This window comes from Nanorana parkeri, unplaced genomic scaffold, assembly GCF_000935625.1.
Source record: "Nanorana parkeri isolate BGI_ZX_2015 unplaced genomic scaffold, ASM93562v1 scaffold832, whole genome shotgun sequence".
In the NCBI taxonomy this organism is placed as follows: domain Eukaryota; kingdom Metazoa; phylum Chordata; class Amphibia; order Anura; family Dicroglossidae; genus Nanorana; species Nanorana parkeri.
The window spans coordinates 18,406-38,776 of NW_017307100.1; the positions used below are offsets into that span (position 1 = coordinate 18,406).

The following is a 20,371-nucleotide window of genomic DNA, read 5'->3' on the forward strand; positions in this document are numbered from 1 at the left end:
CCCCCATGGTGCATTTCCTGTTTTATTGCATGCTTTCTACTTTGTAGGTGCAACATGTTTTTATTGTGACACAAAAGTAATTAGGTCAAAAAAACAGAAATCCTGTGTGCTACGTATTCACCCTTTTTGCTATCATCCCCCTAACTAAGATGTGGGCCAACCAATTAACTTCAGAAGTCCCATAATATGCTTATAAAGGGCTACCTGTGTGCAATCAAATTGTCACATGATTTGTCACATGATGTCTCACCTGTTTTGAGTCTGCAACACCACTAAACAAGCAACATGAAGGCCAAGGAGCTCTCCAAACAGCTCAAAGACAAGGTTGTGTCCCCATAGTTCTCCTTTAATGAGAACCATTAAAGGAGAACTATGGGGTTAGGGCTTTTCCCCATAGTTCTCCTTAGGGTAACGGGAGGACACAAACTAGCGTCCTCCCGTCACCCTAAGCTCAGTATACCGCAAGCTACAGCTCGCGTTATACTGAGATGCCGCAGCTGAAGCGGATCCCGACAATTATGTCGGGATCCGCCCAGCTGCGTGAGTGACAGCTGGCTCTGCCTATCTAGAGGCAGAGCCAGCTGTACCCGGCCCCTCCCCGTCCGTTCCGCCAGTCAGCGCTGGAGGATCGGAGCGGGGAGGGGGGAATCCCGCCCCTCCCCTGTCACAGCAGAGAGCCGTGACAGGATCGAGAAGTGAGCGAACGCCGGTATGTGTTCGCTCACTTCCCGATCTACTGAGCCGACCTGTGACAGTCTCATTGTCACAGGTCGACTAGAACTATGAGGTGAGTGAAAAATACTCACCTCATAGTCCTCCTTTAAATCCATTACAACAAAATGGAAAGGAGGTGGGAACACTACAAATTTGATATGAGAAAACTGCCCGACAAACTCACAAACAGGGCAAGAAAGGGCGAGCAAGCAGTAGATATATGCAAAAACTTTTTTTTTTAAATGCTTTAAAAGAGGTTTAAACTTACCTGTGTCTTCGCCGCGTGCTCCCATCCGAAAAATCTTGGGCAGCCCCAAAGGGGCGGGCGCATGCGCAGTTCAGATTTTCGGCTGGGAGACGAGGAGAGACACAAGGTAAGTCTATGGACAGCATGCACCCGCATGCAACACCGTGGGACAGGAAGTGCCAGCAAGCACAGAGGAGTCAGCGCTGGATCGGAGACCCGCAGCAGCGCTCGAGGGACAGCTGAAAACGACAGGAAAGAAGAAGAAGATCGGATTAAGAGACATCATTTAAGGTAAGTGCTTACACTAACAATGGGGGGAGGGAAGAAAAATATACTTTAATGTCACTTTAACACAGCAAAAGGCTCTGCTGCTTAAAGCAATTATATCCCCCTAACATTAAAAATGTAAACCCTGCAAAGCAAGCAATTACAGGTAATTAAATAAATGCCTGTCCTGCTGTCTGCACCGGTTAACTCCGGGATTGTAATTTTCTGCAAGTCACCACTGTTGAGGACCATAATACTAAAATTCAACAGGCCCTTGCAGGCCTGTCTCTATCATTACTGTGTAAAGGGGTGCTTTCAATATAAAGCTAATGTAAAGATGGCTAATTGCACTGAAATTGCATTGGCCACAGTAATTGTGCCCACCTGATTGGTTGTCTTACTTTATGAAAAGATTATTCTTATATCAGTTGCTGCACAGGGGGTGCGTCCTGACTGACAGTAATTTTGGTATAAACCCCACTGGAAAGTCAAGCACTCGGACATGGACCCACAGCACTACAGTTGCACGAGAGAGGAGCAGACCCGGTGGCATACCTTTATTCTACCGGGTGAACGTTCCCTCCTCTCTATTCCGGCGTCCATCACCAAGATGGATGCTGGCAGGTAAGCGCACATGACACATGTGCGTGATGACCTCATGACATCACAGCGGGGTGTCACCTAGCAGCCGCCCTGGGTGACACGACGCCTGGGGATGCCCCTGCTTATATAAATATCAGTCCGAGACTGGGTTAATGGTGATTGAATGTTAGTTGATGGGATTACCACTGAAAACAAGCATGTTAAGTGGTAGGATTAAAAAAACCTTCTTCATTATGGATACAAAAGTAGTTCAAATCCATTAGGGATGCACCGATACCGTTTTTTCGGTATCGAGTAAGGGTACTGATTTTTTTCCCCGGTACTCGCCGATACCGATACCAGAAGTCCCATTAAGAAAGCTGGGCGGTGTGTAATGACACACCGCCCGGCTTCCTGACTAGCCGGCAAGCCGGGCGGCAAGTCATTACCAGCCCCCCAGCTTCCTGATCACCCGGGAATCTGGTTTTGTATGGGAGATTGCAACCTGTAACTCACTACAACCTCCGTTGACGTTGAATACACAATGCGCAAGGTTTAAAAATCAGCTTATTGGAACAGCTGATCGGGTCCACATTCTCTTCGGTCAACTTTCGTGGTCGCAAATTCCAAACTTGTAAACTCTGATAGAACACTGTGAAGTCGGCTCCATGCTTCCTCATCACTAGGTGACGAGGAGGCATGGAGCCGGATTTCTGGTAAATCAGGAAGCCGGGGGGGAGGGTGAGGGGTGGGTAATGACTTGCTGCCCGGCAGGACGCTGGGCAACGAGCCATTACACGCCGTCCACCTTCCTGATTGGCTGGTAAGTACTCAAATACTCAGTATCGGCAATTATAACAATACTAGTATTGGTGCATCCCTCCATGATGAACAGAAAATATTGTAATTTACACTAAATAATAAGCTATAGAGAATTTACAAAAAAATAAAAATGCTTGTTAGAATATAGTCATATGTTGTCAAGAATAAAAACACAAAACCGCTTAGGCAATAAGTGTAGCCCAATATGTGTTGCCCTATAAGTGTAGCCCAATGTGTTGTCCGCAATATGCTTGATATTGTATAATTAGGGGTATTTTTAAAAGATGAATGTTGTATTATTATTAGTATTAAAAAAACTAGAAACTAGATCCATCCCCCACCCAGTATAATGTAAAAGACCTGACACCGCTCAGAAAGACTTACCAGGTGTAAAAGCCGTGCTGCGACAAGGTCCTGTATCACTCAAGGTGTTGATGCCAAAATGCAATGGAGGGGGGTAGTAATAGTGCATTCGGCAAGAGCCATTGATTTTTGTAAGATGTCTCACAGTGAAGATACCTGAGAGTGTTAGGATCATGGCTATGGCTTACTTAAGGTGGACATGGCACAAGGCATGATTAACCATGTTCCAGTAATGCTGTGATAACCAAGATTTTTTTTTATCCGTCTGAAAATGAATGCACCCTATAACTACACAGTCTCCTCTTACAAAAACATGCAAATTTTATTCTGCTATTTGTTATTTTTATAAAGGAACTAAAAGTAGGTTTCTATTACAAAGTGTGGTGACATTATTAAGAATGTAAAATTAAATAAAAGCTTTTTTATTTTTTACACCTGCAGTTACACTTACACATGAAGTTTTTTTTACATTGTATTCCTACAATGAAAATGTACCCCATTTAGTCATTCTTTTTATCCGCAACACCAGTCTGGAGGTGTACTTTTTCTCTAAAGTCACTGCACTCTTTCCAACTCACTCTTTTCATACTGCCACCTTACTTGATCGCTATGTTATGCCTTCCTTCCACTTTCCCTTCTTTTCCCTTCTCTGGATGTAACTGATTGTTTTGGTAGACTGTGCTTCTATAAAGGTTCAACCTGAATACCAAACATCTCTGTATAAAGAAACTGATCATCTAATCAAAAGGTAACTTTAAGTTATTTTATCCTTCCTTAGATTATTTACCAGATATTTAACACATTTTAATACGCATTCCTATATATAACTCTTTTATTGCCTTATAATATATTTATGACAATTCATTTATTTTCCCAAATATCCCTAAGTGTCCAATATTTAGCATCTATCAAAGCTCAAGTAGTGATGCTTTGGTAACAAACAACCAAACAGGTGAGCACATTTGTAGTAAATACATTAGCTACAAATGTCCTAATTTTTAAATATATAAATATGTGCGCCTGTCTCTTCTGCTTGTTTGTGATAATTGCTTATGGTGCTTGTGTATATTAAAGGCTGCATTCCTCCTGGCTTCATCTTTTTCAACGTTATTAGCTGTCAATGGTTCTATGCCATCCCTATTTCTTTCAGAAAGCATGTTCTAAAATAAAAGGAAATTTGTTTATTTACATTGAAATCATTTACATTGAAATCATTTACATTATAAATTAAAAATAAGGGGTTTATTCATTATATGGGGAAGAAACATGCAGACCATATCATTGTTCTTAAACAGGGCTAATTTACAGCAGAAATAGAATCCATAGGCATTTATATAGCTTGAAACACAGTTACAGTCTGTGACAGTTCCTTTTGGTCCCGCCATAATGTGGCTAGTTTTTCTGATTTATTGGTTTAGCTGATGAGGGCTACCAATGCTGTATTCAATTTGGAGGGTTGTCTGTATAGTTAGGCTATATTTGTGTTATAAACTAAAATTTCTGCATGTACATTTGGCCACTGGTACAAATGTAACAATATAAAAGGGTCTGAACATTATGGAGGGCTTATTCAGACTATGCGTCGCACTAAACTAGGGCACACTGCTTCTCCATTTACATATGGCGTTTGCGTTTTCCACGCAGCACAAGAATGCGCAACTATTTACATATGCGCGGATTCTGTACGTTTGTAGCTATTATTATAGCTGCAAATGCGCAAAATCCGTCCACAAAATCACGCTTGGACAATTTTGCGGGACGCGCGGTTTCGTACCACCGATGTCGCCATAGTCTGAACAGTGCACAGTGGAATGCATTGTTTTTTATGTTTAGCACGCAAAACCAGTAATGTGTGAATGGAGCCAAGGTAGCTCATACATTTTGAATGGCACTTTAATGCAGTACAAATGCACTGTACCCTTTCTTTTTTTAATGCAGTGCACTACAACACACAGCATGTGCATTGAGGTCCAGTGCAGTGTGGGTGCATTGCGTGCTATTGTAATAGTGCGTTGGGGTGCCATTCAAAATGAATGGAAGCATTACCGTGCATTGTCGTATCGTATGCATGCATTTTACTGAGCGCTTCTGCAGCGCTAAAGTGTGAAAAAGCCCTAAATTACACTAATGATATTCCCCAACAGATAAGGTTGCTGTATTTCACTGGCCCAGTCATTAAAAGTAAGTATAAAGCCGGTGTCATGTTTTTAAAAATTTATGTTCCATTATATGGCCCCATAAACGCCAATGGCATAATTTTCTGTGATGTTTGATTCTCAGCATTGCCTCTTTACCTCCACAGTGTGTTGTGAGACTTACATTATGTGTAGGCAGGGATAACATGCATGTAATGATGTAGGTGAAACCTGCACCACCCACTATGTCGGTGTGATCGCTCTCTCTCTCTCTCTCTCTCTCTCTCTCAGCATACCAGGTCACCTTCTTCCTGGGACCACACTATGTCACTTCTGGAGCACAGATGGTTAATCGGCTATTCTTTAGCGCAATAGTAACATAAACTGTTTCTTCCTGCTCTGAGTTGACAACCCGCACACTGACGTTATCTTCGTGGATTGACACTTTATCTATTCATACCTGGCCCTTGCCTAATTAAATGCTATTATTTCTGCAAAGTGAAAACACTTGGAATTTGCTGATCGACATGTGTTAATACTCTTCAGTATTATCAGATATATGGAACTCAATAACTGTATCATTTTCTTAAATCATTAGGTGGTAACCAAACGAGCATATATGGCTGTTGGGTCACTTACCATAAATGAGGAACGCTCAGAAGTAGTGGATTTTTCTGTACCATTCATAGAAACTGGTATTAGTGTCATGGTGTCAAGAAGCAACGGAACAGTCTCTCCCTCTGCTTTCCTTGGTAAGTTGCAGTGCAAAATATTAAATCGGTGTGTCTCTGTTTTTGCCCTCCTACCTACTTTTATTTGTCTACCCCATTATTGTCCTTAGATCCATTTTCACCCATTTTTTCTGTCATAAAATACTTTCCATTAATTGAGCAATAACATGTCAAACAAGTTAGAAAAAATACAAAGATAGAGCCTCAAACGTACTTAACTACCTCTCCCACCATACACCATCCCATCCTAGAACATCCTAGCCTAATTTATTACTTCTAGAACCTAAAAACTATGGTATGACTACTCTGGAGACCAGCACTGCCCTTCATGAGAGATTACTCAGCACTGCCGGTTATAATTTATCTGCAGTGGCTGTGTTCACAGGCAGCTCCAGCAGATAGATCATAGCACCGCAGTGCTGAGCCTACTTTTATAAAAGAACAATCAGCGCTATAAGGGCCAATACAGTGTATGACACAGCCCCGACAGTGCTGAGGATTCATTCATCAGCATTCATTCATTAATCAGATAGATTACAGCCTTGTAGCGCTAAGTCAGCTTTTATGAATGAATGATCAGTGCCATCAGGGCTGGGTCATAGAGCTGTCACTACCCTGCATGTTTTACAAGCAGCCGGCAGCTCTATCACACAGCCTTGTAGAGCTGATTGTTCATTCATAATACCGGTAGTAAACAGTCAGCTAAGAGGGGGCGGGGCTTAGTGGTGGCTGTGCCTCCCCCCACAGGAACACCCATATATTAGGCTTCTGATTGGGTAGGAGCTTCAGCCAGCATTAACATAAATTAAGAGGTGCTTTTATTCTGCAATAGGGCCACCAATCTGAATGACATCAAGTGGACTATGCAGACTTCTTATGTAATCTCCAGAGAATTTACACACCTGAGGGGTATCAATTCCCAATACTTTTTTTTTAGTTGTGGATAGAATGGGGAAACCCCTTCATGACCGAGACCCTGTAGAATGCAAATTTTTATATTGCACGATAATAGCGCAACTTATTATCAAACCCAAAAATGTTGTGTGAAAAATGCACTTAAGTTAAATTTAGTGCCCCAAAACACAATAAAATACCCATTTTTAATGGGTAAATAGATAGCCAACATGCCCAGGTAAAAAATTGTGTACATCTGTTAAACAGTGACAAATTTCAGTGCCCCAAAAAGTCTTTACATGACGATTTTAAAGGCCCTACAGGTCATCAGTTTCAAGATGCGCATAAATATTGGCCCTAGAACTATTGATCTCACTCTAGCGTGTGTGATGATACCCAACATATGTATCATGATCGTCGTTTTCATACTATGGATACTATTTTTAAAAGCTTTTTTTTTTACTTTTATTGCTATCACATAGGGAGGCTTACAAGCCCCCATGTGATAGCATATTGGCAGTGACAGGTACTCTTTAAGGTGACACTGGGGGTCCAAAAGACCCCTTGTGTCACCTTTACACTCTAAATAAGCTATTGAAGTGCAGATCGCACATCAACAGCTTATTGCTGGGCTTCAGGAGCCCAGCACTGACAGCTATGGGACCGGAAGTGATGCAATACGCGTCGCTCCCGGTTTCATAGCTCGAGAGGGGATCAGTAAACGGACGTTCACCGCTCTCCTCCCCAGCTTGCCAGCAATACCCAAGAATCCGGTCCTAGGCCCCCGCACACAATAATACACTACCCCCTTCCAATCCCCTCCTGCACACATATAATACACTCCCCCCCAGCACACATAATAAACTTCTCCCCTCCCTCCCGAGCCCTCAGCACACTTAATAAACTCCCCCCGGCCAAGCGCACAATTATGCACCATTGGCTATCTGCACAGCCGCCACCCCCCCCAACACTTCAAAGAGTCACTCACGTCTCTGATGTGGAAGGAGAGACTAGAAGCCACTTTAGACCCGGATAAACACACCACAGCTTTTTTTATGAAGTGGGAACCTTTCATACTGTACCAGTATCAGGAGACAAGAGTTATTTATTTTGGTATATCCATTCAGGCTCACAAGCTGGTACCTAGAAAGAAAATTAGCCAACACCCTAGGACGCTTGGAGTTGCCAGAGGAATATTCCCCAGAGCGGGCTGGGCACTGACGCTAGCCGTCATCCTTGGTGATACATTGCTATAGTGTAGTGAAGACAAGTAGTATGATATTTCAGTGTTCTCGATATGGGACTACCTTGCAGTGATGTGATGTATTTTGTACCAAAATATTGTCCACGCAGATGTGACATGTACAACTGAATAGTCTTTTTGTATGTCGTTTTATTTTCCTTTGCGTTCGCATTCTGTATGATTACTTGGAAAATTAATAAAATACTTTAAAAAAAAATAAACTCCCCCCAACCTCTTGCCCCGGCACACATATTAATAAAGCTCCCCCCTCCCTCCTTTCCTTCCAAGCCCCCTCACCTGCTTGCATCTTTGCAGGAAGGAGGCACATCATTATTCCTTGGTGATCTAGTGGTGATTAGTAAGGTCTAGTGCAGACCTTACTAATCATCGTTCGGCCGAAGCTCAGAATAGAACTTCGGCCGGAGCTGACAGGAGCAGCTCTGCGGTCTGCATCCGACATCACCCTCAGCCTCCCCCTGAGATTTTACAGCTCACAGGACAACAATCTAAGGCTAGCAGAACAATGTCACTGGGGTTGAGTAACTCCACAGTTAACCCTTTACAGCCAGAAACAATAGCTGCCACCATGTGTTTGAAAGGATATTCACACCATTCCCAGCAAATGCTATGACAATTTTAACCTCAAGCAATGCCTAGTATGCTCACTGTCCCTTCCAACAGGAATATAAGAGATTTTACTTTATGGTAGCACTCTTTACAGAGAGACGGATTCTTTAAATTTGTATTTAAGGCATAGAGATACGCTTAACTGTCTTAAAGGATGGTATTTAATAAAGAAAAAGGTGCATAAAAATATACAGAAAAGTTGTTACTTAAAAGAGACAAATATTACAACTGCAAAACAAAAATGAAATAAGAATGAAATTACTCAGCAAAGTCCAGAGTTCTTTGGGTTCCAGCAGAATGAAGCAAACAATGGATCTGAGATTGGTTCTCCAGAAACAAGTCTCTTGTCAGATGTTCTTTTCTTGATGGTAAGGGAGAGCTCTAGCTGCCTTGTGCTGTCTTGTTTTTTGCTTCCATCAGATAAACCATAAATTATTATACATTATGAAAATAGCTTTTTACACATAACAGATTTTACATACCCAGATAGCAAGGATAACTTGCTACAAACTTGTGGCGAAACTACCGGCGGTGCGGGCGGTGCCGGCGCACCGGGGGCCTGAGCCCAGTGGGGTCCGGTCCAGGGCACCCCCACAGCCTCAGTGGGGTCCGGTCCTGCAATATGGGGCAGTGCAGGGTCCCGGTGTTAGAACACCAGGGCCTTGCACTGGACGGGTCCTGTGACTCCCCTCCTGGCCGCGTCCATAGTAACAGGCGGCGGGAGGGGAGGTGAGTCACAGGAGACGTGTGTGTGTCACACGTCCTGTCCCGCCCCACCCCCTGCAGTGAGTGCACACATCGATACATGGCTGCTGCTATCCTGGCAGGGTGAGTCTGAGCGGGGGAAGGGGGCTCTTACTTCATGTAATTAGACAAATGGATTATAATGGGGAATATTACACTGTAATGTTCCCTATTATAATCTATTTCTCTGTTGTGTACTGCTATTTCATGTAATTAAACAAATGGATTATAATGGGGAATATTACACTGTAATGTTCCCTATTATAATCTATTTCTCTGATTAAATGATTATAATCTATTTATGATTATAATCTATTTCTCTGATTAAAAGCTACAGCTTAAGCTGAGCTGAAGTTCCGCAATGATCTTTGGAATAGTCCAGGACCAAAGGGACGGCAGGCTTCCCTGCTCAGATTCCCTCGCAATAACTACGGTCCAGTGACCTGAACCAAACGTGCCAGCAATACCTATGTGTAACAGTACTAGTGACCTGACGTGATAGTCCAGCGGCCTGAACCAAACCTAAGAGCCGCACTCACATGACCCTACCATGAAAATAATAGTCCAGCGGCCTGAACACATCATGCGAACAATGCGTATGCGTACGAATCACAAGTGAAATTAAATGATAGTCCAGCGGCCGGAACCAACGTGCTTGGCCCCCCTCAGTGCAAGATGACTGGAGACATGTGGTGAAAGTCCAGCGGCCTGGACAACTTGTGCAAACCCTCACAATGAGCCCCAACGTAAGTTACATGGAGTGATAGTCCAGCGGCCTGAACCAACCTTGATGCTGCTTAACAATGTGACCACGCAACCGTGCGTGAGAGTGTCCAAACGAAACCAAGGTTTTGCGGTCAGACCTGTGCAGCACAATGCATGCCCTTCACACTCTGATTCCATGACTCACCCAGTACCAACCCCCTGCCGCAGCAAATGTGACCAAGCAACTCCAAAGGATCATACGTCACATCCACATATCCCCCCAACAGGGATCGCAAGCGACCTTGTATGAGACCCGGTCAACAGCTAGCACTTATGCCCCCCCTGACCTTGAATGTGGATGCTACTAGTCAGTAACGCCATCCATCAAGGTGCCCTCCCCCCCTTTAACCCTGCGGAGTGTCCCAATGTTCATTTGCCCGAAGCAATAATAACCAGAGAAGACACGTGAAAAAAAAAAAAAAACAACAACAACTTACCTAGACAAACTGCAGCCCTGAATGCACAGCACCTAAGTAAATGGTACAGACACAGTTCAGATGAAGAAATAAATTACCTCGCCAGGGATCGAGCCCTGTTACCCAACAATGCCGGACCAAACCACCAGCTGACTGCTCAGCCTGTGCCCCCAGACTCCTGCCGCCGGATGCCACCGTATGATAGCCATGTGAGGCTGAGAAATCACCCTGCGAAGCCCTCCTGACTCTCGGCCAGTACCTTTTACCTGTAATACCTCTTATGATAAATGATGGAACTCAGCTGCGGAAGTCTTTTAAACACAACTTTTACTTCACGGTAAATGACAGTCTCTATAGGTAAGGTTATCGCAGTAGTAATCTTTGCATCACATAACAGGATTGAAGCACTATGTAAAGCAACAGTTGTAATGTTATCCTCACATCACAAGGTGAATGTTTGAAGTCAATGAGCAGTAGTAGTCAGGTGTAATGTTAACTTCACATCACAAGATTTAGCAATAGCTTGAAATAGCTTGTAGCAGTAGAGGGCAGTTGTATTGCTGGATTAACAGCACAAGTTTAAGGTCATTATGGTTGTGTGCATATCATCAGCTGTGGCATTGAATACTTGCTGTTAGTTGCACTCAGGCTGCTATAGTGAATCCTCCAGACTGTGGCTGATTGCTGGCTGTGGAAGCTGAAGTGCAGTGTCTGGCTTGCAGTCTTGGTGCACCAGGAGTCACAGCAGGCTAAAGTAAGCAGAAGTATTTGGAGAGTTGAGGTAGGAGGCTAATGAGCCTATTCAGTGGCAGGAAGGAGAGCAGGGCTGCTCAGAACTTGCCCAGCCACCACCTCCATTGCAGGAACACTGGACAAGTGAATTTTCGTGGCTTAAGCCAAGGAGGGGGGCGGAGCGGCATGATGTCAGTCACCCTCCGAGTCTGAGATGCCAGAGAGGTACGTATCCTGGATCTATTACAGTACCCCCTCCTTACGGAACCCACTCTGTGGGTAGCAGGCTTGAGAGGATGGCCTAAATGGAATCGGAGAACAAAGAGAGTTTTAAAGTCTCGAATAGCCCCAATCTGAATTGGTTCCTGCAATCTGTAATACCTCTTATGATAAATGATGGAACTCAGCTGCGGAAGTGGGCGGAGTCACCCTCCGGGTCTGAGATGCCAGAGAGGTACGTATCCTGGATCTATTACAGTACCCTGATGAAAACAGGAACCGATGGCGGCCGCAACATAGTGTTTTCAGCACCCACTGTGATGCCCTGGAAGCGCTCGTCTGAACCGGAAGTGACGTCCCTGCACGGCCATCAGCTGCGATCTTGCTGTGACGTGGGGAGGACCGCCCCGCCACCCTTCTTAAGGAGAGGAGAGCCACCGCAACTCCTCCCACAAATACGTCCAAAGTACTTTGGCCTTTCACATATATAGTTGTTCTTAATGTAGCACCCCCAGGTCCAAAGTTAGGAATTCTTTGTGAATATTAAAACCTAGTTTTTTTGTTACCAGGGTTATCTACAGGTCATCTGAGTCCAGACATCTGTGGAATCCACTTACTAGGGGATATGTCAATTGATAACTAATTATGAGTTCTGAATACTCAGTGCTTTATGATTCCCCATTAAGAGGTTGACCATAACATGGCAATAAAACAGGCCTGAATAAACGGATATCTGCTCATGTGTGAAGTAATGTATTTGTTTACTTTTTTTGTGACAATTACATTGGAATTAAAGACTTTTGAAGACTCTTAAAAAAAATATGTATGTTTAATCATGCCGAGAAGTGCAAATCTCAACAAACTGAGGGGCAAGGGTGTTTCCTGACTAGTTTTGGGTTGCCCAGACCTCATTACAATCACACATGGTTTTCTGTCATACAGTGGGGGGAATTTATCAAAACTGTAGCAGACCTAATCTGGAGCAGTTGCCCATGGCTTCCAATCATCTTCAATTTTCAGACTGCAGTTGAGATTTGAAAATGAGAGATAGAAGCTGATTGGCTGCCATGCAAATCTGTTCCAGATTTTGTCTGCTCTAGTTTTGATTAATTCCCCCAGTGTGTTTGGCCAGCTTAACCCTTGGTAAACTCTTAGCAAAGTGCAGGAAACTCACATTTTCAGAATAGGTTCTGCAATGGCAGCCCTTATACACTGAGCGAGTATCAGCAAAACAGCAGAATTTGTTAAATGTTCAAGAGCTGCTGTTGTTAAAGTGACAGACTGGACTGTCAGCCGAAAATCTGGGTCTGAAGGTGCGAATTGTGGCTGTCAGCGACTAGTCAATGTTAGGGCAGAACGGAGAGTGGCAAGACTGGTACAAGGCAACAGTGCAATGTCAGATTCCTCGCATCACCTTTCAACATCTCGTGGAGTCACGAGGCGGCCCAACTAAGTCATCTCCTGGAGTGATCTCGTGGCCCAACGAAGTACTGATGGGGTGGTCATAATAATCTGGCCACTCGGTGTATGTTAGTACAAGTTTCCTTTATGCGCTGTACCCCATTCGATTTCAGGGTCATCTCATAGAGTGTTTCGTTATCTGACTTTTAACTATAGCTTTTCCAGGGAGAAATACCACTATTTATAAATGTCCCATGTTGTTATTATTAGCCTACCCAGTGGTCCTTATGCAGATAATACAAGCACAAATGTGGAGCTGACCTTCTGTTTAAAGCCCAGCTTTGTGTTAGCTTAGTAATTAAATGTATCTTTCTTCTTTGATATAACCAAGTGAAAAGTTTATTAGGAAAGTATAAGGAAAGTCTCTGTTTAATAATAAAATGTCCGCTCTCCTCCATTTCTTTACTCCAGTAGAAGGATATCCAACATCATGTAAATTGCATTAAATGTCATATGTATTGCAAAAGCAGAAGTTATCACTTAACACCTTGCTGACCGGGGTATTAAACCCCCTTCCTGTCCAGGCCATTTTTCAGTATTCAGCACTGCAGTACTTTGACATTTATTCCGTCATGCAACGCTGTACTGAAATTAATTTTATACCATTTTTTAAGGACAAATAGAGCTTTTTTTTTTTTACTATATAATGAAAAAAGAACCGAATATTTTGGAAAAAAACAGTTTTCCCTACTTCATGTTATAAAACATTTAGCAGCACCCACATTTTTGGGTAAAATATAAAATACATGTCAGGTAAATAGACACCAAAAATGTCAAGCAAAAAATCGTGTGCGCCCACAAAATAAACATTACACCGTCATACAAGAGATCTGCCGGCTGCAGAGCCAGCAGAACGCTTGTATATAACAGCCGGTAATGGCTGCTTAGATTCCCAGCGGGGTTCTGTTTGCGTGCACCCACAACCAGGAAGTAAATCACGTAAATGTACGTCCGACCATAATTTTACAATGGGCGGACGGCAAGGGGTTAATTATGTCCTCCACTGACAGCAATGAAGTACTTACAGAGTCCTCCACAAGCTGCAAGATCCCCAAAGTACATACTATAAAGGTGGCCATACACCTTATAACCATTGTACAACTTCTTTGTCCAGACATCTCACCCTCGTTCAAATTTCGTTCAACTAGCCCATCATGCACAGACCAATGTAGTTCGCAATTAACGTTTGAGAGCAACAACAAACTGGCTTATTTTGATCAATTGAACATACAGGTTTTCGTTTGAGCATGTGCATTTTTCATCTTGAGATTTTTGTTGTACAACAATGCCACTAACCCGTCAATATTCCTCCAACCAGACAAACATTTTCTAGCCTGCTTGAAAGACAAATATCTGCCAGTTGTACAGTAATTGAGGTTGTGCACTTCCCATCAACTGGCAGATTTTCGTCCGAAAACGCGATCGCAGACAAAAATCTCGATACAGTAATTTTAAGGTGTATGGGCTCCTTTTAATACAAAACACAAACATTCCCCAGCCTTTTTTCTAGTATGGGCTCCTTTTTGGCTCGGCTGCTGTAGGCTATTGTGAATAGCCCTTACAGCAGCCCTTCGGTTCAACTGAACCGAAGTGGAGAGGCAACCGAAGTGAGCTGAAGGATCAGCCGAAGCTACAGCTGGATCCTTCGGCTCTTTAGAGAATAACCCCCCTAGTTTCCAATGTGTTTTGTGCCAGCAGCTAATTACTTCTTTTAAATCCTACACAGTTAGCTCTTCCATGTCTGTTAACACTTGCTGTGTTCTAGATAAACTTATCACCATTGTCATCATATTTAAAAGTTTGTACAATACAACAAATAAACCATGCATCTTCCCGTATCATTAAAAATATATTACAGAAATATTACACGTGCTTAAAAACAAAACCCATCTTACTGTTGCAGCATAGCATCATATCATAATTATAAAAAACAATAATAAAATCCAAATTTAGTCTTTTGGGATGGAGCATTCCTAGTCCATAAATCCTCTCCCTTTCTTTATGGTTAAGGAATCTGATCGGGTCACTCTCTCTCCATTTACTACTCCCTTGTTGGATTTCTAAACATTTTTACTTCCTGGGGCCTTGATTGACTAATGACTTTTAAAATGCTTGGGCACACTATGGTCCTTTTTTACCTTTCTTAATATTATGAACTCACACTTCTATTCTGTTAGCCAGAGTGCACTTTGCGTGACTAACATATTGAAGTCCGCACTTGCACAACATTTTAGTGTTGCATGTAAGGAAACATGGAATGTTTTATTCCCTACCTATTGTTGAATATTTCTACTCCTTTATCTGCATGCAAAGCATCTATAGGACATTCCAAAACCCCTATCACCCGTAAAAATTGCCCTGAGGTTTTGAACCCAAATTTTGTAAATGGGTCTTTGCTTTGTAACAGTGCCTAACCGCCCATGTTAAATGTGCTGGATACAAATCTGCTTCATTCTCCATACTTTGGGGCACCAGACAAGGTTACCTATTCTTACAACTTCATTTCTCTGGCCATTGAGCCCCGGCTCAATTGTTTAGAGAACATCTGGATATTACAGTCCTCACTCTAGCAGGTTATAGACATAAAACAAGCCTTTTCTTGGATGATATAATTCCCAATCCCAATCCCATAGTGTCTATTCCTAACTTCCTTTCCCTACTGCAGAGTTTCAGTAAGCTTTATGGCCTTGTGGCGAAGCCAGGAAAATCTAAGGCACCTACTGTTTTCTTGCCAGACACCAAAGCCAGACACTTAACCCCATAGTTCTCCTTTAAATACTATGTAACAGTGTAACTATGGAATGGGAACTGCCAATATCCAATATCCTCTAGTAATGTTAGAAAGGTAAGGGGGTTATGAATCTCATACTCAGCCTTTAAATTAGTTTGTCAACCCTTGGCATGGGGTAGGCATCAAACTTTGATACCTCGTTTAGGTTTTTTTACAATTGCAGAACCTTAACAAACTATCAGGCTTGAGAACCTGGACTTTTGGGCTACACCATGTGTTTTAACCCCTTCAATTAGCCTAAGATCCAGTAATCTCTGTACTTGGCTAATGCCTAACAGATGGGCTCCGGAATAATACGGGGCTTAAGCCAAACTCAAATCCTGGTAATGTTGTATTTAATTATAATTGTGCAGTCTGCTAAATGTGAAAAGATATCCTTGTTTTACTGCAGAAACTCTTTCACCTATTGCTGCTGGGCTAAGGACAGGGACTCGACTATCTAAACCTCCCATATGCCTACCATTTTCTTTGGGGGGCCTATCTCCCATGGCTAATCTTTGCATTTGCATCTCTAGCTTTGATTTACATAATTGGCTCATTAGCTTTGATTTGTTGGTACCCCTAAAAAAAAAAAGATTCTTAATAGTTGGATTATAATGATATTTCAAAGTTTTTTCTATAATTAGTATCACACATGTTTGGTATCATCGAGTGAGACCCATAGGTCAGTGGTAGCATGATATTTATGCTATAAAATTTGATCAATGAAGCCAATTGGGCGGCAAGGTAATAGTTATAAACATGTGGAACTCCCAGACCCCCTTGGAGCTAACTGTGGTAAAGTGTCTGTATAGAAATACGAGGGCGGCCATGAATCCCAATAAAATTAAGAATCTGGTGTTGTAAGATGTGGAACCGATGGACTGGATGATTTGGATTTGGATGGGTAGCATGCAAAACAAATATATTAGTTTGATAGATATAGCATTCTGATGGCAGCATTCCATCTTAACCAAGACAAAAAAGTCATTACAGGCACAAAGAAGAGTAGAGAGTTGGGAGAATAAGGATGAATAATTAGCTTTGTACAATGTGCTCTAGGAGTTAGTAAGATGTACTCCCAAGTATTGCAGACACGGTTCCCATGAAAATGGAAAACATCTTTGCAAGACTGATGCTTGATGGGCTGGGAGAGTCATGTTAAGAGCTTTGAATTTAGCAGGATTAACCCACAGGTCTGAGATGCAACCAAAGTGATGAATTAGTGTAAGCAGATTCAGTAAAGACACCACGGGGTTAGGTAGGACGAGCACGATGTCATCTGCAAATAGGCCCAGTTTCTGGTGATAACCCGTTAGAAGACAGTCATTAATATCAGGGTGTTTTTGGGTAAGTTGGGGCAGGGGCTCAACAGCCAGAGCAAAAAAAAAGACTACAAGAAAGTGACAACGGGCATCCTGTCTTTTTGATCGCCACTGTGGAAGCAGAATAGAGCACCATAATCCATGTACAAAACATTGGCCTAAAGCCCCAGCATTTGAGGACATAAAAAAAGGTAACCCCATAACAGAGGTAGATGCTTTTTTTATGTCATGGGAAAGGAGCATTAGGGGAGCCTTACGAGATCTAGCAGATAGACGTACCCTGACGTACATTGTCCTCTTCCTGCCAACTGGGCATAAAACCAACCTGGTCTATATGAATCAGAGAACCTATACCCGTATTAAGTCTAAAGGCTAATATCTTTGTTAATAATTTAATGTCCATGTTGAGGGAAATCGGTATGAAGTCAGCACAGTTGGTAACATCCATATTAGGCTCAGGTACCATACAGATTATAGCAGACAACGACTCTGGACGTGGTCAAAAATCCTTTCAAACAGGATTAAATGCCTCAAGCAGGAAAGGGGCTAAGGTCTCAGAACATTTTTTATAACACTCAGCAGAGAAGCCTTCACGGTCCAGTCTCTTATGCAACCTGTGCATTTAATGGCATAGAGCACCTCAGACAGGTTGATAGGTGTCTCCAAAGCTTCCCAAAAGGACGGTGAAAGCTCAGGAAGGGTAGGGCCCTAGATGATCAGCTCCAGTGGAGGGGTTTGGATCTTGCGCAACTGAAAAGTGATGTTCAAACTCACAAACAGTCTTCAATGGATCGATTGTCAGTGTCCCATCAACTGTTCATAAACGCAAAGGCAAAGCCAGCAAGAAGTCTTGTTGGAAAATCTTATATTTTTTTAATGAACATATACATGGATTTTGCTTTTTTTTTTATATCCTGGAGTTCTTACCAGGTTTACCAGTTTATAGCCTGAATTAGAAAACTAATGCAAGCACTGCATTTAAGTACATTTTCTACAAGTACAGAAAACACCTGTGGATCCTGATACAAATAGAGTATCCTTATAACTTCCTGTCTATGGAACTGATATCTCAAAAAATGTTACCAGCTTTTCCACCTATCTTTTGTAAACTATAAAACCCTTCCTTCCTATATAATGGAGAGGCAGAGGTGTTTATATTCCAAATCAGAACAAGCAGCCTAGGGTGGAAATGCCTTTACACCAGCGTTACTGGCAGAATCACCGGGTAATAATAAAAGGTTAAAAAAAACCTAAAAAAATAAAAATTATGTAACTACCACATCTAAAGACTGATAAGCTGCAATATATTACTTTTTTAATTTTGAGTTAAGATACGCTGTAAAAGTAATATAACATTTTGTAGTTTTTTTTCTCGCTTTGCAACTTCTTGTCCAAAATCTTTCACTGAAGGATTGAACATTTTCCCTCCACAGGACAACTGTGGTACTACTGCAAATAAATGTGTCAGGACAAATTGCAACACACATATGGGAGTGTGAACTCGTGTTCCTACCTCCTGTTAATTGAAATGTCACGACATACATACATTCCAAAGTTGTGCGTAAATCACTTAACATGCTACTTGAACATGGAACATTTGCCACTTGGCCATTCGCCCACTATCACAAGCAACATTGTTTTTCTTGTCTAAAAGTAGTCAATCCATTGTCATCCACTCACTAGAAAACAAAATTGTTTCTGAAACAACTATCAGTCATCTTCATGGTTTGCCTTTCCACCATTAGAATGTTCATTCACTATTGATCAAAAAAAAACCTTTCCTGTTCACTTTTTAACACTAATGCTCTTATGATTCACTCCTTAGAGCCATTCAGCGCTGATGTCTGGGTGATGATGTTTGTCATGCTTCTCATTGTGTCTGCTGTGGCTGTATTCATATTTGAATATTTTAGCCCAGTTGGGTACAACAGGTGCCTTGCAGATGGAAGAGGTGAGATTACAATTTTTTATATACTACTTTGCCAAACATCTATCTGCCTCAATAAAATATGTCTTCACTTTCAAAAAGTAAAATTCAGAGTACATATTTGACTTAAATTCCGTAGAAGATTTAATAAAAACATGTTTTTTTTTTACAATTATGGTTTTGCTATCATGGTTTTTTTATTATGGCTAAAAGAAACTTGTGATCTTTGCATGATATTAAGTAATTGTTTTTTGCCCAACAGAGCCTGGTGGCCCATCATTCACTATTGGGAAAGCCATTTGGCTTCTCTGGGGCCTGGTATTCAATAACTCTGTGCCTGTGCAGAACCCAAAAGGAACCACAAGTAAGATTATGGTATCGGTTTGGGCCTTCTTCGCTGTGATCTTCTTGGCAAGTTACACAGCCAACCTTGCTGCCTTTATGATCCAAGAAGAATATGTGGACCAGGTGTCTGGTCTCAGTGATAAAAAGGTAAGGATGAAAACAAAGTGGTTTTATATTTACCAAGGATGTGAGATTTGTTTTCTTTTTTTTCTAGGTAAAGAAGTATTTTGTATAACAAACTATCATACCAAATACATGTGTGGCATGAATTGTCCGAAAAATACTTGCTGATGACTTAAAATGAAATCTTATGCACAAAATACATTTTATAGATGGGAGAATTTGCTTATTGTTGGCAAAGATGCCTGGCTCTGCTTGCCCCAAACGTCTTATATTAAAGTTGAGAGATTCCCAAATGGCAGATATATTAACCGCACCTGATTCTATTGTAGCCCAATTCGAACGTTATTATAATCAGCTTTATACTACACAATCCCCATATTTAATTGAGATTGATAAGTTGCTTGCTAAAGTGGGTCTAACTAAACTGACAAATGAGCAAAGGAAGTACTTGAATGCTCCAATATTCATCGAAGAGGTCCCGGCAGCAATTAACTCCAATAACAAAACTCCAAGACCAGATGGGTTTCCCGTGTAATTTTATAAAATATTGTTATAGGAGATTACTCCTTTACTTGCAGAAGTCTATAATAAGATCGTGAGTGATAATACCCCCTTTTCCAGATTTTAATAAAACATTTACTACTGCTTTTGGAAATGTTTCAGGATATCCTATAAATCTGGAAAAATCAAAAGCTTTATATCTGGCAAGGAGTCCTAGGCTCAGGTGAAGCTCACTACATCCTTTTATATGGTGTAAAGCAGGGCTCAAAATTTCCACTCGCCCCCTCGCAATTGGCGAGTGAAAATTGCGTGGGGGCGAGTGGAAATCCAGGGGGGGGACTTCCGCCGCTTCGGCAGCGCCGATCGCTGTCTGTTTCCTCCACCCGCTTCTTGGAGCGGCACCGCAGCCTCCGCCGGC

The 20,371-nt window shown here is 42.1% G+C and overlaps 1 protein-coding gene across 1 annotated transcript in view; it reads left to right on the plus strand.

Moving 5' to 3' along the window:
- The window catches only part of GRIN2B (glutamate ionotropic receptor NMDA type subunit 2B), a 74,938-nt gene that overhangs the window by 9,432 nt on the left and 45,135 nt on the right, over positions 1-20,371 (plus strand). Inside the window, exons 3-5 of the mRNA XM_018565309.1 lie at positions 5,729-5,882; positions 18,883-19,008; positions 19,247-19,476. Coding sequence (XP_018420811.1) covers positions 5,729-5,882; positions 18,883-19,008; positions 19,247-19,476 — 510 coding nt within the window. The remainder of the gene's footprint in view (positions 1-5,728; positions 5,883-18,882; positions 19,009-19,246; positions 19,477-20,371) is intronic.